The 20,039-nt window shown below is 37.9% G+C and overlaps 1 protein-coding gene across 15 annotated transcripts in view; it reads left to right on the forward strand.

Annotated features, from left to right (window-relative positions):
* SRCIN1 (SRC kinase signaling inhibitor 1) overlaps positions 1-20,039 on the forward strand; it is a 267,852-nt gene that overhangs the window by 218,667 nt on the left and 29,146 nt on the right. For all 15 annotated transcript variants that reach the window (XM_087916500.1, XM_087916502.1, XM_087916504.1 and 12 more), the window contains 8 exons: positions 3,045-3,137; positions 4,961-5,004; positions 5,827-6,005; positions 11,754-11,929; positions 14,159-14,289; positions 16,979-17,126; positions 17,665-17,974; positions 19,482-19,740. In XM_087916500.1, the coding sequence (XP_087772626.1) occupies positions 3,045-3,137; positions 4,961-5,004; positions 5,827-6,005; positions 11,754-11,929; positions 14,159-14,289; positions 16,979-17,126; positions 17,665-17,974; positions 19,482-19,740 (1,340 nt within the window). The remainder of the gene's footprint in view (positions 1-3,044; positions 3,138-4,960; positions 5,005-5,826; positions 6,006-11,753; positions 11,930-14,158; positions 14,290-16,978; positions 17,127-17,664; positions 17,975-19,481; positions 19,741-20,039) is intronic.

Below are 20,039 nucleotides of genomic sequence, written 5' to 3' on the forward strand. Positions count from 1 at the left end.
CAGGAGTGATCAGACACACTCTGCATTTGAGCACGATGCTTGACTGGTGCTTTTATAATAAATGATCAGGCACCATGAAGAATAATTGCCTACATGGGTCTAGCACTCATATGCGAGACTACTAGAGCCTGATTGACAAGGCAGCTTGCACAATAGACTACTCTGCTGGCTGAAGTGGAGAATCCACTTGCCCATAGCTCCTTATCAGCTCTTTTTCAAAAAAGCAAAAGAGGCAGTAAGAGAACATGAGTAAGCAAAAGAATAAGGAAGCACAAAAGAGACAGAGAAGTGAGTGAAAAAGAAAGATTACACTACAAAGAAAGGAATTGAGCAAATATGCAAGAGAAATAAATCATCAGCAGTTTGTTTTCAAATAAAGTCAGAGAGATCGGTCCAGCTATCTGTCTCTTTCTCCAGTCTCACCCCTTATTATGGAGGGCAATTGGAAGAACAGGACATCCCACTGCTGTCTCATTACCAAAGCAGAGCAGAGATCAGCTGTAAGACAACGCAAGTAATGTTGGCATACATTTGTGTCTTCTTACGGACTGGAGAAAGACATGTTAAAAAGGTTTCCTGCTGACCATTCCTGCTGATGACAACACAAAAATCTCTTGGTTTTTGTACCCCCTTCTCTTCAGCTTTTCTCAGATAAGAGAACTAGTTGGAATAAAAAGTGGGAAGAATGAGCAAAATAACAAATGGAAGCTATCTTGATCCTCTATAAAAATAAAATTAAGTGATGCAAGGCAGTCACTCAGAGGAAGTCAGGCAAAGGAAGCCTTATTCCAAAGCATTCTAATAATGGCATTTCCAGTGTTGTTTTATTTTTCCCCAGATCTAATTCATTTATTTTTCCTATTTAATTTGCCATGTGCTTACATCAGCAGTAGAGTAATCCAGTGTAACAAAGCAAAACACTGTTGCAGCATTCCATCTTCTGTGTACCTTTATTTAGATTTCCATTATTGCAAATTCTGCCCTTACACTGCTTGATAACTAAGTGGGTAGTCTGAATGGATACGCCTAATAATTACCTCTTACAGCATAATCCTATGTATTCTTCAGAACTAAGTTCTACTGTGTAAGGAGGCTGACTGCTGAATAATAGCCAACAGAATGGCTGAACAAATGTCAGATCTGTTGCAGGCATGATATCTTGGGTTCTTCTTTTGCTTCTTTTGTTTCATTATATGTGAAAGAGGGTTATTTTGTTCATTTAAAAAGAAATGAATTAAAAATGGCAGGAAAACAGTTATTATAGCCATCTCTTGTGGGAAGCTGAAATCAAACTTCAATTAAAAGATGTTACTCATGGGACAATTATCACCTATTTCCCAGCAGTAAGCAATAAAATGAGTGAAAATCTGCAAGCAGGAAACTTTCAACAAAGAAGAGAAGGGTTTTTACTGAATGGATCTTATTGTTCAATTAAATGTTATCGAAAGCCCAAAGTCATTGCTTGATAATATACTGTCTGACTCTCCAATTAATTTATCAAGACAACAATGTGCCTGCTTATGTCAAGCTTCCTGCCCTATTCTTTTAAGGATTCTTTAATTTTATAGTAATGGAAAGCTTTGCATCCTGCAGAGCAAAGCATCATTCCCAAGCATAGCTTGAGATTCCACATGAGTCTCTATTTTAGAAAATAAAGTGGGGATGGCTGCAATCCAGTATGCGTTTTTAAAAATATCTCATGTTTAATCTTCCTTTGCCTATATCTCCAGGAATGAGGATGGTTTCTCAGATGACTTGAGTTGGGGGGAATGTAAGAACCTAGATCATTAGGATAAGAGGAAGACAGAAAACAAAATGGTTAGAAACATCAAGAGGGAGGGGTAGTAAAAGGTAAACAGGAGAGATCAAAAGAATCCAAGTCATAGTCCCATCAAAAGTTAATGAAGTGGAAAGTATGTGTGAGAAATTGCTCCTCAGTTCAAAACCTTGAAGAAAGATTGCCTGAAGAGGCCCTTTGGGGTGGACACTTGATAGAGAGAGTGAGAGAAGCCAAAACACAAGACCACTCTTTGTTTCATGCTGTCTCATTTTATTTCTGCCCTTTCCTTTCCAAAATCAAATCAGGGAGCATGATCCCAAAAGAAAAAGGTGTGTTACCGCACTTTGACCAACTAAAGGTACAGGATGCCCACACTAGTTGGGTGACTACTCAGTGACTAACTGAGAAAGCGGACATGCTCATCAGTCTGTTAATGCAATTGTAAGTAGAGTGAAATAAAGGCTACAAAATCACTGACAAAGACGTGACACTTTTTCCCAATAGCATATTACCTGATATGCAGGGGTGGGATGGGAAAAACAGAATGAAGCACAGTGTATTGGTATGTCACATAACACATTTTCCAATGCAAAATCCGATTTGCTAAAGTACTAGCTCCTCTCTTCTTCAGACCAAAATTTCCAACCTTGTATACTTCTGAAAACATGCTGTCTATACTAGCCTGGAATTACAGGATTTGCATCTTAAAGGACATCAAGTATTAAGAAAATACCTCATGTGGCTGTCTTCCTTCCAGGTTCCCAGAAGTATCTATAAGGTTGATTTGTGTAGATTTGTGGAATCAACACATATGGATTGGTGTTGATTCCACAGAGCTGTTAGACTCTTAATTACCTGTCTTTAGGAAGCCTATTTTGGTCCATTGTTTCTTAGTTTTCACCATGGTATGAGGCTGTTACCCTCTACAGAGCTTCAGAACATTACATGAATTTCCCTTAGGTGCTTTTAAACTGTAATTTTCCAGCTGTTTTATCTGGAATATGATATTGTTTCTTTGCTAATATTTTATCTTGGTTTTATACTTTTAGCTTCTTTATATTACTACATTACAAATAAGTCTATATTATCAAACTGGGGCGTGCAGGAATACTGTTTCCAAATTGAATACAAATAAATATACTTTATTCTTATGTTGACTCATATTGTCATAATAACAATGAAAAACCCATATACTTGTCCTACTGCCTTGTCTGGATTTTTTAATATATAGAGAATCTCTCTCCCTCTTCCTCTTTTTATTAAGGGAGCGCATGGAAGCGATGGAAAAACAGATTGCTAGCCTCACAGGATTGGTACAGAGTGCATTAATGAGAAGCTCAGATGGAGAGACCCCTAGGTAAGAGGCTTGATGGGTGAAACTACATAACTTGCTGCTTTTCCCCTTTGGCATTGATAGAAATAGTGAACTTCTCACTTACCTCCTTATCCTGATAAATGCAAAGTAGAAATTTATTACCAGACTAGAGATATTTTCAACAGTCCAACCCAAACTGGCCAGGTTGCTTTTATAGTGGATTAAAAAGAGAATGAAAGTCACTATGATATAAAGGGTAGAGTATGGGATTTTGGCCAAATTTCTGTTCAGTCATGAATATAGAGTGGCAAGATGCAGTTGAACTTATTTTAAGTGAAAAAATATGGATCTTTTGCAGTTGGTTACCCTAATTGCAGGTGCTCTTAAGGGAATAACTTTTGGCCAAATTTGCCCAACTCAGCCAATTAGCCCATAGAGTTTCTATTTCAATAACTATGAGACAAAACACCTAGCAGAGCAGTATTTTGTAAAGATTATCTACATATCTCCAAACTCATCCTTCCCACAATATATAGCCCTCTATTCCAAAGAGAATCACAACTGAGGATATCACTTCCTTTACTGCATCAATATCTTGTGAAATACCATTGTACAGTAATCAGCTACCTTAGCTTAAATTGAATTTAATTGGGATAATGGAATGGTTGTTACTGCTACAGTTTTTAGCACCCACATCCTTTTAAAGAAATAGGACAGTGCCAATCCATGCTGCCTTGCTGGTGCCAAAAATTAAAATGAGAATGGGATGATATAGTGAGTTTACTCACTGTATAGAGGATAGCCTCAAAAGAAAGGGGAGGACATTCAGGCTTGCAATATTTAGTTACTATAGTTCCAATTAAAACTTTAGGTTTTGCATGGTCTGTTTCTTAATCTGATCTCCCTTATGGGGTGACAGATGAGATACAAAATGGTTGCTTTAGCATAAACTCCTACTATTTTTTCTAGTTTGGCAATGTACATATGCTTTCCTGCCCTTTTTGGAAAAACAGATCAACCTCACAAGATATTAATAAAAATCAAATTTTATTTTTTTGAAAAATAAAATGTAAACTTTACTTTTTAACATTATTAAAGTGCAAATATTCAGGATAAATAAGATAAAGTTTATGAGATAAAATAAATCATTTTATAGCTTGTCTACCATAAATTTTCTGTCAAGTTATGTGGTAGAAAATTCTAAATTAATATATAGTTTCCAAGAAAACTAGAAAGAACGTTTTAGATCTTTGGGCACACACTGTAATAAAAAGAAAAGAACAAAAGTGAGTGAAGCTCAAATAATGCTATATAGAAAAAATAAAGATAAAAATTAACTTAGTTTTATGCTCATAGACTTATTTACTTATTCCTGAGATACAGTTTCTGAAACAAAAGCTTTCTGCTTGTTTCCCTAGACTTTTCCACTTCTTGTAATTCCACCTTTAATCAAAAGCTCAGGAGTAGAATATTAATTATTTTCTCTTCCTACCTTCACTACTCAGCTTTCAACTTTTCTCTCTCTTCAGAGAAAGCTTTGTACATTGCCCAGAGTCACATTGATTGAGTTAGGCAGCATTATAAATCTAGTTAATAAATAAATAATAGAATTTTGTTTTCTCTGTGACCTGGAGCAAGCATGTCTCACACCTAAAGATGTAAATTCTACATCTAAGATGAATAAATGTGTTTTCTATGTCTGGCATTACTGCGGGCAGCCTAGAATATTATGAATGCAAGTAAGCTTCACTTTTAATCATATACACAAATCAAACACTATTTACAGTATAATAATTTTTACTCCCATCTAAACATCTGAAACCTAAAAATGTTTGGGAATATCTATGTCTTGTTTGTCATTACAGTGAGAAAACAGAAGGGACCAATGGAGGAACACCTCCATCAGCACGTAAGTGAGCATTTGAAATCCTATCCTCAAATCTGACTTATCCCAAGAAAAAGAAATCATCTTAGGTTCAATAATGGAGCAGTAAAACCAGAAGTAAATTCCAATTGCAGTTGTTTTATCTGAAACAAGAAGAAATATACTAAAATATAGGCGGACTTTAGAGTTCGGAAGTTTTCATGAAAATCTCCCACCATTCCATTGTATTCTTTTTCTTTTTGCTTTTCTGTTGTAAATTATAGAAACCTGTAGGCTCTTCTCATATTCATTGGTATTTTTTCCATTTTGAGGGCTGTCTAGAACAAAATGGAAGCAAGAATTTGACTTCACTCTGGGTTCAACTTCTTAATGATGCCCCATAGCTGAATGGATTTGAACCATGATATTAAAAACGCAGTTTAAAGTGAGGGAAGTTATTCTTACCTTTAAAATAAATTGGCTTTGTTACAAAGATAAACTGAGATAAGATAGTTTCACATAACTATCAGGCCCTTCTCCATTCTGGTGTGAAAGAAAAGTATTAGATAAATGATGGGAAGCCAATAATGAAGTCCACAACTCTCTGCATTCTTGGAGTTGCTGAAAAAATAACCAATTTGTGGTAAAAATTGAAGTCAGTACTTAATAGTATGCTGTATTCATGCAGAGGGTGTTACTCAAGATATTGCTTTCTCTTTGATAACAATTTTATAATGCTTTGAAGTGAAAGTTACAGAATTTGTGTTTTTTTCCCAAGCTTGATACAGTATCTTAATGATATGATCCTCTTCCCCCCACCAATTTCTACGGATTATTACACGTTTCTGGTATTTTTCTCTGTTTCAGCCCCAAGCAAGAGTAATGTAGGAACTCCAGTTCCTGGACCACCACCCCCATCCACCACTGGTACCCCAGCTGGGCAGCCTACTGCTATCACTCGTCTGCACATGCAGCTACATCTCCATGACTTGCAGCAGAATGCCAGTGAACTCCGCAACCAGCTGCACCAACTCAAGAAGCTGCAGGTAACCCGAGTTGGAAGGAAAGTTATGTTTTGCTCTTTTTCCAATGGAGGAGAACATTTTAGAATATTATGTTGGTTCCATGAGGCTGAATCTTTTCTCCATGCATTAGAAATGATGTGTTTTGAGAGAAAACGGTGCTTCGTACTCAGAGTTCAGAAGCCAGAGAGTGCTGAATCTGATGCCCAGTTGTCAGAGTATATGCTCTGCATAACACCAGAAAACAAATAAATTAGGTGAAGCAGAAGCATTGCAAATTTGTTCAAATTACTCAATATATACAGTGAATTTAGCTTCACTTGATGAAGAATTTAGAAAGGCACTTGGAAATAAAATTATATTATTCGATGTAATCTTATTTTTCACAATTGAAGAATCTTATTCTTGCAAAATTGAAAAACCTAAACCAGAACTTATTTCTTCTTTAAAGGAAAAAAAAATAGTTTCTGGCTAAATTCCATAAAGAGTGAATTGATTTTAAGGTCAGCAAAAACTAATTGTGTCTCACTTTTCTTTTATAAAGAAAAGCAACAATATTCATTCAATTATAGATGTCCATGTACTGCCCATTCCTCTCTTCCTACACACAACATTTTGACTCCATTTAATAAAGTAATCTTTCTCTGTAATTTTCCATTGTTAGAGGGAGAAAAGAAGGGGCATAAAGAACAAGGAGGAATGCAAATTAAATGTAGGCATAGGGAGTTAAACATTATCACATACATATTGCTCACAGAAAATCTTAGTTTAATCCTTGGCATCAACAAAGATTACAAAAGGTTCTCAGTCTAAAACAGCAGTTGCCAACTGGTGGGCCGTGGCCCACTGGTGGGCCATGAGAAAATTTTGGCGGGCCGCAGCATGCTGAGGTGGGTAGATGGGGCAATCCTGCAGTCTCCCTAGCAAACCTGTGTCGTGGCTGCTGCCTTCTGCCTCAGTGCATCAAGGAGGCTGAGCAGCAGTGGGAAGAATGCAGACTTCCTGAGCTGCAGGAAGCAGCTGCCCTCAGGTGAAGATGTTGCTAGGGAGAGGCTCAACCCCCACTTCCTCCTCGCCAGAAGCGCTCATACACTCAGTGGGAAGGAGGAGGCTTGTAAGGGGCCAGAGGGGCGATTAGCGCTTTGCGTGTGAGCGCTTCTGGCGAGGAGGAAGAGAAGCTCCTGGGGGGGGGCACAAGAGATTGTGCCCTCCCCTCACAGGCCAGGAAACACCTGGGAAGGGCTCCGATGCCGCGCTCTCCCATGCCCCTGCCCTCAGGAGCTTATTTTCCTCCTCACCAGAGGCGCTCACATGCTCAGCGGGAAGGAGGAGGCTTGTCAGGGGCCAGAGGGGCTGTCAGTACTGTGCATGGAGCGCTTCTGGTGAGGAGGAAGAGAAGCTCCTGGGGCGGGTTAAGCCTCCCCCTTGCAGCATCTTTTCCTGGGGTCATCGCTGGCAGCCACTCAACCTCCTCGATGCACAGAGGCAAGAGGCAGGAGGTAAAACCAGTTCAGAGGTTCCTTTCACTCCCACCCCCACCCCATCCTGGCCAGGCCTATGCTGCAATCTCCCATGCGTATGTCCATCTGCTGCCAGTATCACCTCTGTTGCCCCACCTTCCTGACAGCCCTCTGATCTTCAGCACGTGGCTCGTCAGAGCAGAGTAGAGGTTGGCTGCTGTGCTAAACTGTGCCCACCCGCACCTGTGCCTGCCGCTCTTCCTGACAGGGACTCTGGGTTTGTGATTGGTATATCTTAACTGGGACCAGGATGAGTTCATCTCTCCTGCGGGACTGCCAAGTAGCAACTGCCAGCTCCTTTCTACACACACACCAAGTCTTACCACAGGGAAGGGAGCAGCTGGGGTATCAGTGTAGCCGCTCAGTTAGTTCATAATCGCCCTAGTTGGAGAAGGAGGTGTTGGAGGAGGAGGAGGAGGCAGTAATGGAGAAGCAAGCAAGGTGTTAAAGGGGAGGCTTCCAGGTGAGGGGAGGCTTCCAGTTCAGCCCTCCTTCCCTCCCCCAACTCCAGGCAGCCACACCTGGCAAAGGAGCGAGAGGGTTCCTCTGATTTGAGGGAGATATGAAATGACAGGAGACCAGATTGGGGAGGGAGGGTGCTGCTTTTCTTGTTATATTTTTGGTTATAATTAAATAGGCATCTTTATATATATATAATATAATATATAAGTATGTGTGTGTGTGTATATATGTATATGTGTGTATATATGTATATGTGTGTATGTATATATGTGTATATGTGTGTGTATGTGTGTGTGTGTGTGTGTGTGTGTGTGTGTGTGTATATATATATATATATATATATATATATATATATATATATATATAGTATTCAGCTTTGTTCGGGTATTTTCCCACGTCATTATAGTTGTGCTTTTAAAGTTGTAGCAATGTTTGGCAGAATCTCATCTGCCATCATCAGGCTTCTGTATTGTGCTCGTCAGACAGAATACAGAAGCCTGATGATGGCAGATGAGATTCTGCCAAAACGTTGCTACAACTTTAAAAGCACAACTACAATGATGTGGAAAAATATATATATAAATTTTAAATAGTACATTTATATTTAATATAAAAAATAAAAATTTTACATTAAATATATTATCTTTTTTAAAAATTCATATTAGTGGTCCTCAGGATTTAAACATCCCTGAGGTCCAAAAGGTTGGCGATCCCTAGTCTAAAACTTTGAAGTGTTGTTGCCCATTAATACTGACAGTAAATGAGTCACATGGATCCATTATCTGAATCCAGCTTATTATATTTCCATTTCTATTTGGGTTTCTTTAGCTTAGTGATATGATGGGATTTAATTCTAAAATCTTTCCTTGTCTTTCAGACACCATGAAAAATAAGATTTCTGCTTTCTACACTTTGCCCCAGGAGTTTGCCTTGCTATCTTTTTGCCCTCCATTTTGTTTCTCTCTTCTGTTGACATTTATTCTCATTAGTCGTGCTCACCAAAACAAACTGCCTTGGTGCCAGGTGAGATTAATTTGGAGTCTGCGACACCAAATAAAAGGGCAGATGGTAGCTATGCATTCAGAGCCAGCAATCTGATCTTCCCTCCCAAACTGTGGGAGGTGCTTGTGTGTTTTTTTTTCTGAGTTGCTTAACTCCAGAGATAATTAATAGTGACAGCTTGTTGGAAACTGGAAAGCAACAAACAGTACTGAGGTGGAAAGGCAAATGGCTCACACTCCCACATTTCTCCCAGATGCTTTGAAACTGTGCAACAGATTTGGTGTCCAGATTTGTGTGGATGTCTTCTGTGGTGTCAATCACATGTAGTAACATCATTCCAATGGGAGGATTTCATTGGTGGGATTCAAACATTTTTACTGCCGGTTCTGTGGGCGTGGCTTGGTGTGCGTGGTGTGGTTTGGTGAGCCTGGCTTGGTGGGCATGACAGGGGAAGGATACCATAAAATCTCCATTCCCACCCCACTCCAGAGGAAGGATAATGCAAAATCCCATTCCTTCCTCACCTCACTAATCTGCTTTCCAGCTCAGTTCTCCTGTGCATGGCAACCAAAGAAGACCCATCCGATCAGCTGGGACTCAGGAGGCAGACAATAGATGGGGGCGGGGCCAGTCAGAGGTGGTATTTGCCAGTTCTCCAAACTACTCAAAATTTCCACTACCAGTTCTCCAGAACTGATCAGAACTTGCTGAATACCACCTCTGGAGAGTTTGGACTATGACAAATTCATTCAACAAAGGGTGCTCCAAAGATAATTGGCATCCAATCCCATCAGACCCCACTAGAATAACCAATGGTAAGGGATTCCTAACACATCGGTCAGGGCGTGTAAAATTCTATATGTAAACAACTTTGGCTATCTGGTATGTTCTTCCATTACTTTGCAAATATAACTAAAAGACATCAAGTTCTATGGAAGAGAGAAACAAAAAAATAATTCTGGATAGCCAATTCAGAAGTATTATTAATCTTAGAAAATAGCACTAGAACATATTATATTTTTAAAAATATTTGTTTTTAAACATTTTAAATTTTGGAATCCAAATTAGTCTCGTAGAAATTGAAACAATTCTAATTATGTATGCAGTGTTCCAATCCAATTTCAGCATGAATATAAAAGGGTTAAACAATAAAGGCTGTCTGGTTTTATTTATTTCAGTTGTAGTATTTTATATGTAACAATAATAAGATTGGATTTCTCTCCAATGGCAACACAGAAGTCTAAATTACAAAGTGAAAATTCTAAGCCTTTGAAAAATCATACATTCACTGACTTTGGACCGAAAATAAAAATGTATGTATACACCTTGTATACTTTTAAATATAAAATAAATATTTAGTGATTCCATTTATATATCACCATCTCATCAGTAAAGCTACTCTGTAAATATTAATTTGTGTTATGAGTTTAGATGTACATTTAGTTCCAATTCCTCATTTACTGCCTCCTTTACCACTAGTTTTACATTGTTTAGGAGAATCAGAGTAACCAGAGGTCTTTTTAAATGCAGGCACATAAACCCTTCTTAATTATGTAACTAATTCAATATCCCTTTTGTGTAAATACTATTGGAAAGAAGTAAGTGGATATGTTTGTCTTGCAAATGAATTATTTTATTCAGCATCGGTTTAGGAGCGAAAATTTAATGCTGGACTGTGACAATGTCTACATAGATTTCCTGAAGGAAATTAGATATGCGTCTTTCTTTAAACTCCATAGTTTATAAATGTAATCCTACACCAATGATTGATTGCTCCTGTCTATGGAAGAAACAGGGGGAATTATTTTATCTGCTTTCTACTTTTGCAATTTTCCTTTAATGTCTTCACTATGACCATGGAAACCTGTCATTCGACCTGACCCTAGTGAGCCTTATCCTAAATCATAGCAAATAGCAAACTATAGAAATAACAGGGAGTGCACAAATGCACACAATCAAACCACTAGTGGGATTCAATTTTTTTTACTACCAGTTCTGTGGGTGTAACTCGGTAGGCGTGGCAGGGCAAGAATACTGTAAAATCTCCAGTCAGAGGTGGTATTTGCTGCTTCTCTGAACTACTCAAATTTTCCACTACCGGTTCTCCAGAACTGGTCAGAACCTGCTGAATACCACCTCTGAATCAAGCACACTCTGGTGGTTCCACAAGAAAATGCCTCACATGTTAGATTGGAGCATACAAGGACTCCTACATGCTAAATAGTGCCACTACACACACACAAATTTTAATCTGGCAAATCTGTGTGCAAAAGCAGTTTGGTTTGCTAGAGCAAAGCAAGTACCATTGAAACAAAACCAAAATCAATAAGAGGAAAGTGATGCACATTGGAGAAGACACTTGATGATTCAGGAAAGTCTCAGATATGCCGCAGAAAAGTCTTTAGATGCAGACTCTCCTTAATACATGTTTTTGTACAATGCAATATAGTGTGGCTCTGATAGTAGATAGATAGATAGATAGATAGATAGATAGATAGATAGATAGATAGATAGATAGATAGATAGATAGATAGATAGATGGATAGATGATAGATAGATAGATAGATAGATAGATAGATAGATAGATAGATAGATAGATAGATAGATAGATAGATAGATAGATAGATAGATAGATAGATAGATAGAATTCTCTATTGGCCAAGTTTGATTGTACACACAAGGAATTTGTCTTGGTGCAAATGCTCTCAGTATACATAATGATGACTGCAGTAACTTAGTTACTTCTGATTATTTTCCTGTTGTTTTTTCTCCCTTCCATCCATTTCAGCTTCAAAATCAAGAGACAGTGAAGACCATGTTGCGACGGACAGAGACTGAAATCAGTGTGCGGGTGACTGACACCATGCGCAAACAGGAAGATCCCTTACAACGGCAGCGCTCTCTGGTTGAAGAGGAACGCCTTCGCTACCTCAATGAGGAAGAACTTATAACTCAGCAGCTTAAGTGAGGATCCTGTTAAAATGTTCATGTTTATCTAGGGGAGGACTGTCAAACTTCTGGTCTGTGGGCCGGATGAGTCACATGCTGGACATGCCCATGGCCAGTATAGCGAAAGGGGGAAAAAATGTCCCAATATGTCACGTGATGCCTCTGTGAGGATGTGAGTGTGACATCCCTGATTTAGGGCAAGGCTGGATAAACAGAAATAACTTGTTTATCATAGCCTATGGGGGCTGGGGGAGGGGATTGCCTCTGTATGCTTCTGTTAGGAATGGCATTTCAAAGTTAAGTATTCTATGAGTGATATAACTTAATACCATAATGCACAGTTAGATTTAAGATTTGCACTGTTGGGACAAGTAAAACATGGTTGGTTTGAAAATATATATATCTTGCCCTTCAAGTATGCACCAGTTAGAATGGTAATCAGTCATTTAGTTTGGATGAAGAGACTGAAAAAGAATTTAGGAATTAAAAATATTTCTTCATGTTTAACCTAAACAGCTGTAAGTATAAAGGTATAAAGGTGTGCATTACGGCAACATTCATAACCACAAGTGAATGAAGCTTGTGCAAATGAAGCGCTGCCTACTTTTTTACAAAAGTTGCAACGCACATGAAAAGGTCAAGACTTTGACTATGTAATTTTGGCATCATCTTCATCCTCTTGAGTGTTCCATTTCCATTGAGACATCACAAAAAGTGAAAAAAACCCAGACATTTTCTCTAATTTTTCTGTCTCCTCACCTCTCTCTCTCTCTCTCCCTCCCCCCCTCTCACTCACACACACACACACACACACACACACAGAGAGAGAGAGAGAGTATTATATACTTTCCTTTCTGGAAAAGAATCAAATTACTTTTGTCAGATATCTGAACTACTTATTTCAAAAAGCTTTTGAAATTAGACTGAGAGCTGTCTCAAATTAGGTCAAAGGCCTTGAGTAATTCAAGCCTAGTGAAAATAATTCTGGAGGATTCATTCTGCTTCCTGGCTTAAGTTCCTCTTTGTCCTCGTCTATTTTATCATCCATATGAAATTACTGAATTTCTCTGGATTTGAGATATTATGACAATGATACCATCCCTATCTTTCTCATTCCCCTTTTTTATCTTAGACAAACAGTTATTATACTGCTGTGGAAGTTGCGTAGCTTCCTGAATCTAATCATGCCGATGACTTTTGGGAATTTCTCAGTGTGGTATCTTTTTTTAAATTTATCTCATACATGTAACTTGGAGACCAGGTTATAATGATTCTACATTTCTTCCAAATCTGAGATTTTAACCTTTCAAGTTGTACCTATTTTGTTTCTTTAATGAAACTGAACCTTATTCGGGGGTGGGGGTCCCCAGTTTTTAAAATTAAAATACTTTCTAGGTGTAACTGAAGATTTGGTCAATAGTTTGTCTGTACTTAATTCATTGCATGTAAAAATGATTTATCCTTCTTTATCAAACTGAGACTGATTTAGCCAATTTAAAAGCAGGTGAATTTCTACGTTATTACAGTTCTATTTTGGTACCATCCTGATTGCTTTCTATATCGCCAAATAACTCTGTCAAATGATTAAGATGTATAGCCTCTGGGGATTTTTAAAACTGGTTTATTATTTACTAGCTTGATTCCATGTTGTTTGTTGTTTATTTTAGTACATACAAAGCACTAGCTTGTTCATAGATATGGCCCAAAATAAATACAGATATACTTAAGCTAATTCATTCTAATGGACTTAAATTTTTCATTATACTAACAAGCACATTCAGAACCTCTGGTTACGAATGCTTCTGACCACGACCAAATTAGGTTCCAACAAAAAATTCACAAAAGTTTTGAATCTGGTCACAAACACATTCTTGTGTAGTGATCAAACATGACCCCTGAGCCAGAAATTCCTAAAACATTAAAAAATGAAGAAATTGGCAAAGTTATGGAATAATTATGACCATGACTAGAGGTTCTACTGAATATAGAAACCACTTAGATTGGTCCTACTTTTAACTTTCCTCAGGCCAGTGGGTATTTAAGAGCCTGTATGCAAGTTACACCACTAGTTTACCTCATAGAAAGAGGAAAGGTAGAAGATGAAGGCCAGTAATCAGGAAAGAATGAGAAATTAACCTTCTTAGAGCTGTATTGTCTTCTATATTATTTGGAAAGAATGGCAACAGGCGTCTTTTCCTTTCTCTTTCTCCCTGACCTCAGTGTATTGTTTTTGTGTATCCACAGTGACTTGGAAAAATCAGTAGAGAAGATTCAAAAGGATTTGATGCATAATCACAGATTCATTCCCATACAAGAGCTGGAGGAGAAATCCCTGGTACTCAAACAGTTGGGAGATACCTTGACAGAACTGAAGGGTAAGATGGGGCTGGATTTGGGATCAGATAAATATAACAAAATTGGAAGAGGTCTATTCCATGGATGAGATCATGTGTGGTAGCATTTGGTACCATATTTACCAAATTCAACTGACTCATAAAATAGTCATACAAACAAATCAGGAACGGTCTAGTCTCATATTCATTTTAGAAATTTAACTGAAAAATTTATACCTAGGATATATTAAGATCTGTGCTGTGATTTGGAATTAAAGGTAATATATATATTTTGGAGCGTATCTAGCACTTTTTTGCAGTTTCATAAATCAAGTGCATATTTTCCTAGGTTTGCATGACAATTGCAAATGATGGCCCTGAGATCCCAGGAAAAGACACGGCTGCTTTTGTCTACTTGTTTACTTTTAGATTCATTTCGGTGTGTTTCTATTAGTTGATATAATGTTCCATATTCAACAATTGCTGACTTGAGGTTTATTTTCCATATCAGGCATGCTTTCACAGCTCTTTACCCTTAATATTTATTAATGACACCTTCATGTTAAAATAATGTCTAAGTTCTTTAAAAAGTAACAAACACACCAGCTGACATATTTCAAGGGTTTTTTTAGAAACAACGAAACTATATATTCTGTAAATAGCCTAGATTTTTCTTGAATGCAAATTTATGAGGGATTTTTTTATATAATAATTATTCTGATATTTGCAATATTTGTTACATAGATTATGGACAATCTGGAAGCTATGGATTTTCCATGACATTAGTCACGACAGTTGTATTCTGAAGATGGTTTAAACTAAAGACCTGCTAAGTTCAATTATCCAATTGTGATCAAGCAAATACCCAAAGAATTCACTAGGAAATTTTATGTACAATCTATATTTTGTGGTTGGTCTCAAGCAATTAGAGATGTCCTGACATTAAAAATGAGGCAACATTTTAAGTTACTACGTGAGCATTGTATTAGATGGAAGTTTCCTGAAGTTAATGCCTCATAAGAGATTCGCTTTTTCAGATAGTGAATCAGTCTTGCTTCATTGCTTTTGAGGACTTTTCTGCTTATTCTCTTAAGTGGGATTAGATCCTGGATTCTGTTCCAAAGTCCTGCTTTCAGCTTTGCCAATAACTGTCAGTATATTTGCAGTAGTCATCAATATTCAATTGTAAATGTTTATAATTATTCAATTGTAAATGTTTACAATTATCTTGTTTCAAAATGTCATTTTGGATGTATAAAGAGAAAAATAAGGAGAAAAAAAGAACATGGAGTGACAATTTAATTATACTTTCATATTTGGTTGGATATCAAAGAGGAAAAAGGATAAGGATCATTCATCTTACTCTTTAGCTTTGCATGGTCAATAATAAGAGAAATATAATAAGTTGCCTCCTGGAATATGTTATACATACCCTAAATTACTTCAGTAAGTCCCACCCAACCCTGTAGTTTGAATCTGTTATTTTTACAAGACTCAAGATAGACAGAGAAGTAGACAACAGCACCTAGTCAAAGGGCTGGGCCTTTCCCTTATGTCCTTCCAGGGCCTACATAATAATATTGCATAAATATACAGTCTTTCTTTCAAAACCCATCTCTCAGCATGATGGTCTCCCAGATAAAACTCTCATCAACTTTATTTTATGCTCTCCAATTACTATCAGAGAAATACTGTGCTTGCAATCATGTACATACATCACGGAGAGTAAGACCCATTTTCCTTTTTTAATGCATTGTACTGGTTTTATTACTGTATGGATATGTGGTATGTGTTTACAAGCTTATCTCTATGTATCTGCTACCTGGAGACAATGAGTTTGTACTTCAAGCAATTGGATATCAGTTTGTAGAACTGCTTTAAAAAAATAGAGCCAATCCAATAATCCAGAGGGTAATATACTTTATTCTTTTCTGGTAAATGTCCCAAACATCATCATAATAGGATCAAGAAAGATTACAGAAAATCCTAAGGTTTTTCAAGAAATGTAAACAGCAACTATGCCTTTGGTAAATTATCCAAATGTCAGTCTCATTTCCACCATTTCCAAATATTTCCCTCTCTCCTTTCATATTTTGACTTGTAAATGTCAAAAAGCAGCTTGACAGCATTTTGTTTTCTAACATTTCTCACTGGGCCTTTTATTGTCCATTTTGCCAAGTTTTTGACATTTAAAACAAAATAAAAGGAAAGTGGCTCAGATATATTTCACGATTCACCAAAGATTTCCCCTTGGTAAGATATATGCCTAAGTATAGCCTTAGTAATTCAGGACCATTTTTTTTCTTTATGCTGTACTGGATAGGTGTATTTGGTACGGTGTGTGTGTGTGTGTGTGTGTGTGTGTGTGTGTATTTAGTATGATGTGTGTTCCATCAGCAGAACAATTGTGACTTTGCAGTCCTTCTTCATGCCCCTCATTCCTCAAAACACACTAGTGTTTATTGGGCTAAAATTGACTACTCTCAGGAGATGAAAGATGCTGGGATGGTTGTTTAGTCAGGGGGTCAATGCTGTTTCGCTTTTGCCAAGCGACAGCTAGGAAAAGGCCCATTTCTCACTCATCTGAAGCCTTACCAGTCTGCCCTCCTGCTTCCCTCCTTGGCTCCATGCCCCCCACCCCCGCCCATTGCCTTCAGATAAAAAGCTTCTTTCAGCCTGCTCTGACTCCCATGCCTCTCGTTTCCTTCTCTGTTCATTCCTGGCATTGCAGCTAATTTTCCCAGCCTGCAGAGCAAAATGCGTGTAGTTCTCCGTGTAGAGGTAGAAGCTGTGAAGTTCCTCAAAGAAGAGCCACATCGCCTGGATGGCTTATTCAAGCGGTGCAAGGCAGTGACTGACACCCTGACAGAAGTCCGCAAGTGAGTGAGCCCTTCCTAAATGAGAAAAAAGCCCTTGGGATCTGATAGGCTGGGGTATCAGCATTCCTAATAGATGCTCTAATCTATCTTGCAAATGTACTAGCGTACTATTTAAGTGTTGTATTTCTGTCCCTTATAACTTGATTGGGGCCAGTTATTGCAAATGGAAATATATTGGGTGTCTGTGGCCCATTCTCTGGGCTGTATAATTAATTGGAAGACTTATTTTAACACTCGCATTTAGACCCTAGGCCCTCTTATTACTAGCTGGGGTTATACTACCATCATCATCTCTATTACAATCCATCCATGATTGCTTCTTCCTGATGGTCACACTGTTCTCACTGAGTTCAGAAACGAGTCATCATTCTGTTAATGGTGCTATTCATGCATACATGCACAGAGATTCAAAAATAGCCTTTCCAGGCAGACAAACTACAATACATGAGAAGTGCCACTTTCATAGATTGCTGTACCTGAAACTTTCTTTCTGAAACTCCTAACCTGATTTTAACTCTTCTTGCCCTTTTCCTGGTAGGCAAGTAGATGAAGGTGTCTGGGATTCCTCCAATAATCTTCTCAGCCAATCTCCAAAGAAGGTAGAGCTGGAAAGTGACTTCAGCAGAAGCCTAGATTTTGAGCTTCCCACCAGCCCTCCGACGAACCTCCATGACCTAACTTCTTCCACTGATAGCCTAGGCACAATCAGCTTTGGACAAAGCCAAGGGCAGAGCCACACATCCAAAAGTAGCAATCCATCCCGGGGCTCAGAGATGATTGCTGCCAAGCCCCATACAGGTTCCGAGACTCCCAGCAAAAAAAGTATGGACAGATCAGTGTCTGTGGAGGTGAGTGCAATTTATATACCTTGAGTACAAAAAAAGAAGAATGTTCCTGAATTTGCATTGTTGTTGAATTTGCATTGTACTTTGAAAATTGATAGTACTTGGACTGATTCTGGGCCTGATCTAGATTTCCAAAACCAGCCCAAAATATTTGGAAGTGTAAAGGAAGGAATAATAAAAACTGTAATTGAAACCATGAAAAGCACAAGTTGAGAAAAACTATTCCAGCAGCAAATGATTTACAAGCACTGGCAAAAATTCCACCTTTCACCTTTTCTTTCTTCCATGTAGATTTTTACCACAGTCAGACAAATATAGCTTCCATTTATTTTCATTCCTCCTTCCATCTAAAACTACATTATTAAGAAACAGAAAAATTATGCATTTAATTCACAAAATTGGGACACACAATATATAAGGTTATACATTTGTATATATGTATGTATGTATGTACTATATTATGTGTGTGTTTACACATAGAATTGTGTGCCTGAAGCCTGATGGACTTCAATGACTCACTTTAAAAAATCTTCATAAAGGAACTATTTTTCCCATAATTCCTAGAGGTTGAATCAAACAGCACTTTCTGCTGGCAAATCACTCTTCCTACCAGCTTCACAGGAATTGTAAAAGTATTTTTCTAGAATTAATATCATATACAATAAACAATAAGGCAGGAATACATTAGTCTGTACACTTCACAGTACTCAGCTCTATTTCAATCTGATCTCATTTTGGGTTGAAATGTGCCTGGTCATTATTGGCCCATATAGAAAACAATGACAGGACTTCCTATATAAATATATCGTAAAATACATGTTTTTTGGTACCGACTCAATGATTTTTTTCCCTCTCCTTTTGAGCAGGATGGTTTGGAATGTATAAGGACAGAGAGGAGAGAGTCTTAACGATTTCTTCAACTATCCTTTTCCCAGCTCAATTGATATGTATGTTAGCAACTTTCTTGAAATTTTCCAATGTAACAATGACTTTAATTCCCTACTTTATGAAAGCGCTTCCCAGACTTCAGTTTGGTTCATAAATAAGCTACTTCTGTTCTTAGTACCCAAGATAATTTTTCATTCCAGTCAAACTGACAATTTTTCCTCTCACAAATTCAGGATTGCAAACACTTTCTTATATTGTTTCCTGGCAAGAAAGGAAGTATTGAAAAAATCCAATCCAGGCAAGCATTGTTAAAAATTTTACTATCACAAACACAGTATGATGTAAGTTGGGCTGAGAGACAATGCAATCTTATTAGTAGATAGATTGATAACTGCTGAATAGTAAGGATGGAAAGTAGATTTTTTCTTTTTCTCAGTCACTTCTTTAAAAAAAAAAAAACAGGATTCTTTATTCATTGTTCTATTTTCTCAAAATCCACAAAGGGCCTCAGCACTTCTTGGAAATCCAGAATTTGTCTATAGAATAGGCCGCATAATATAGATCCCAACTGAACAGCATTGTAGAGAAGCCACATTGTGGTCAATACAAATCTATTTTACAGGCTGCTGAACGAGACTGGGAGGAAAAACGTGCAGCCTTGACCCAATACAGTGCTAAAGATATTAACCGGCTTCTGGAAGAGACCCAGGCTGAGCTGATGAAAGCCATCCCTGATTTGGAGTTTGCGGCCAAGCACAAGCAGTCTTCCAGCAGTGGTGGCAGTGGAAGCATTGCTTCCACCCCAGAGCACAAGCCTACCAAACCCCAGCATGCACAAAAGACCACAACCAAAATAGACCCCAATGGCCGCCGGGGATCAGGTAAGACAGACATAAAATTGGGTACAGTTTGTAAGGAGAGGCCCAAGCAGGATTGCAACCCATGAGCAGACAGTTTGACCTATTGCTTCTTGGACTGCCATCATACAAAAATCACTCCAGTGGAAACATATTTTCTAGAGGAAAGAAATAGCTCCCTGAGCTCATGCTCCAATCTTGCTTTATCCATATACCTAACACTGAAAAATAATGTGTTATTTAAAATGAAAAGCGAATCACAACTGAAACAGACAGACAGACCCACAGTTGGAGGAAAATTACAAGAAATGCACATGCCTTTT

This window comes from Pseudonaja textilis, chromosome Z (genome assembly GCF_049901715.1).
Source record: "Pseudonaja textilis isolate UNSWEBS1 chromosome Z, rPseTex1.2, whole genome shotgun sequence".
Taxonomy (NCBI): Eukaryota; Metazoa; Chordata; class Lepidosauria; order Squamata; family Elapidae; genus Pseudonaja; species Pseudonaja textilis.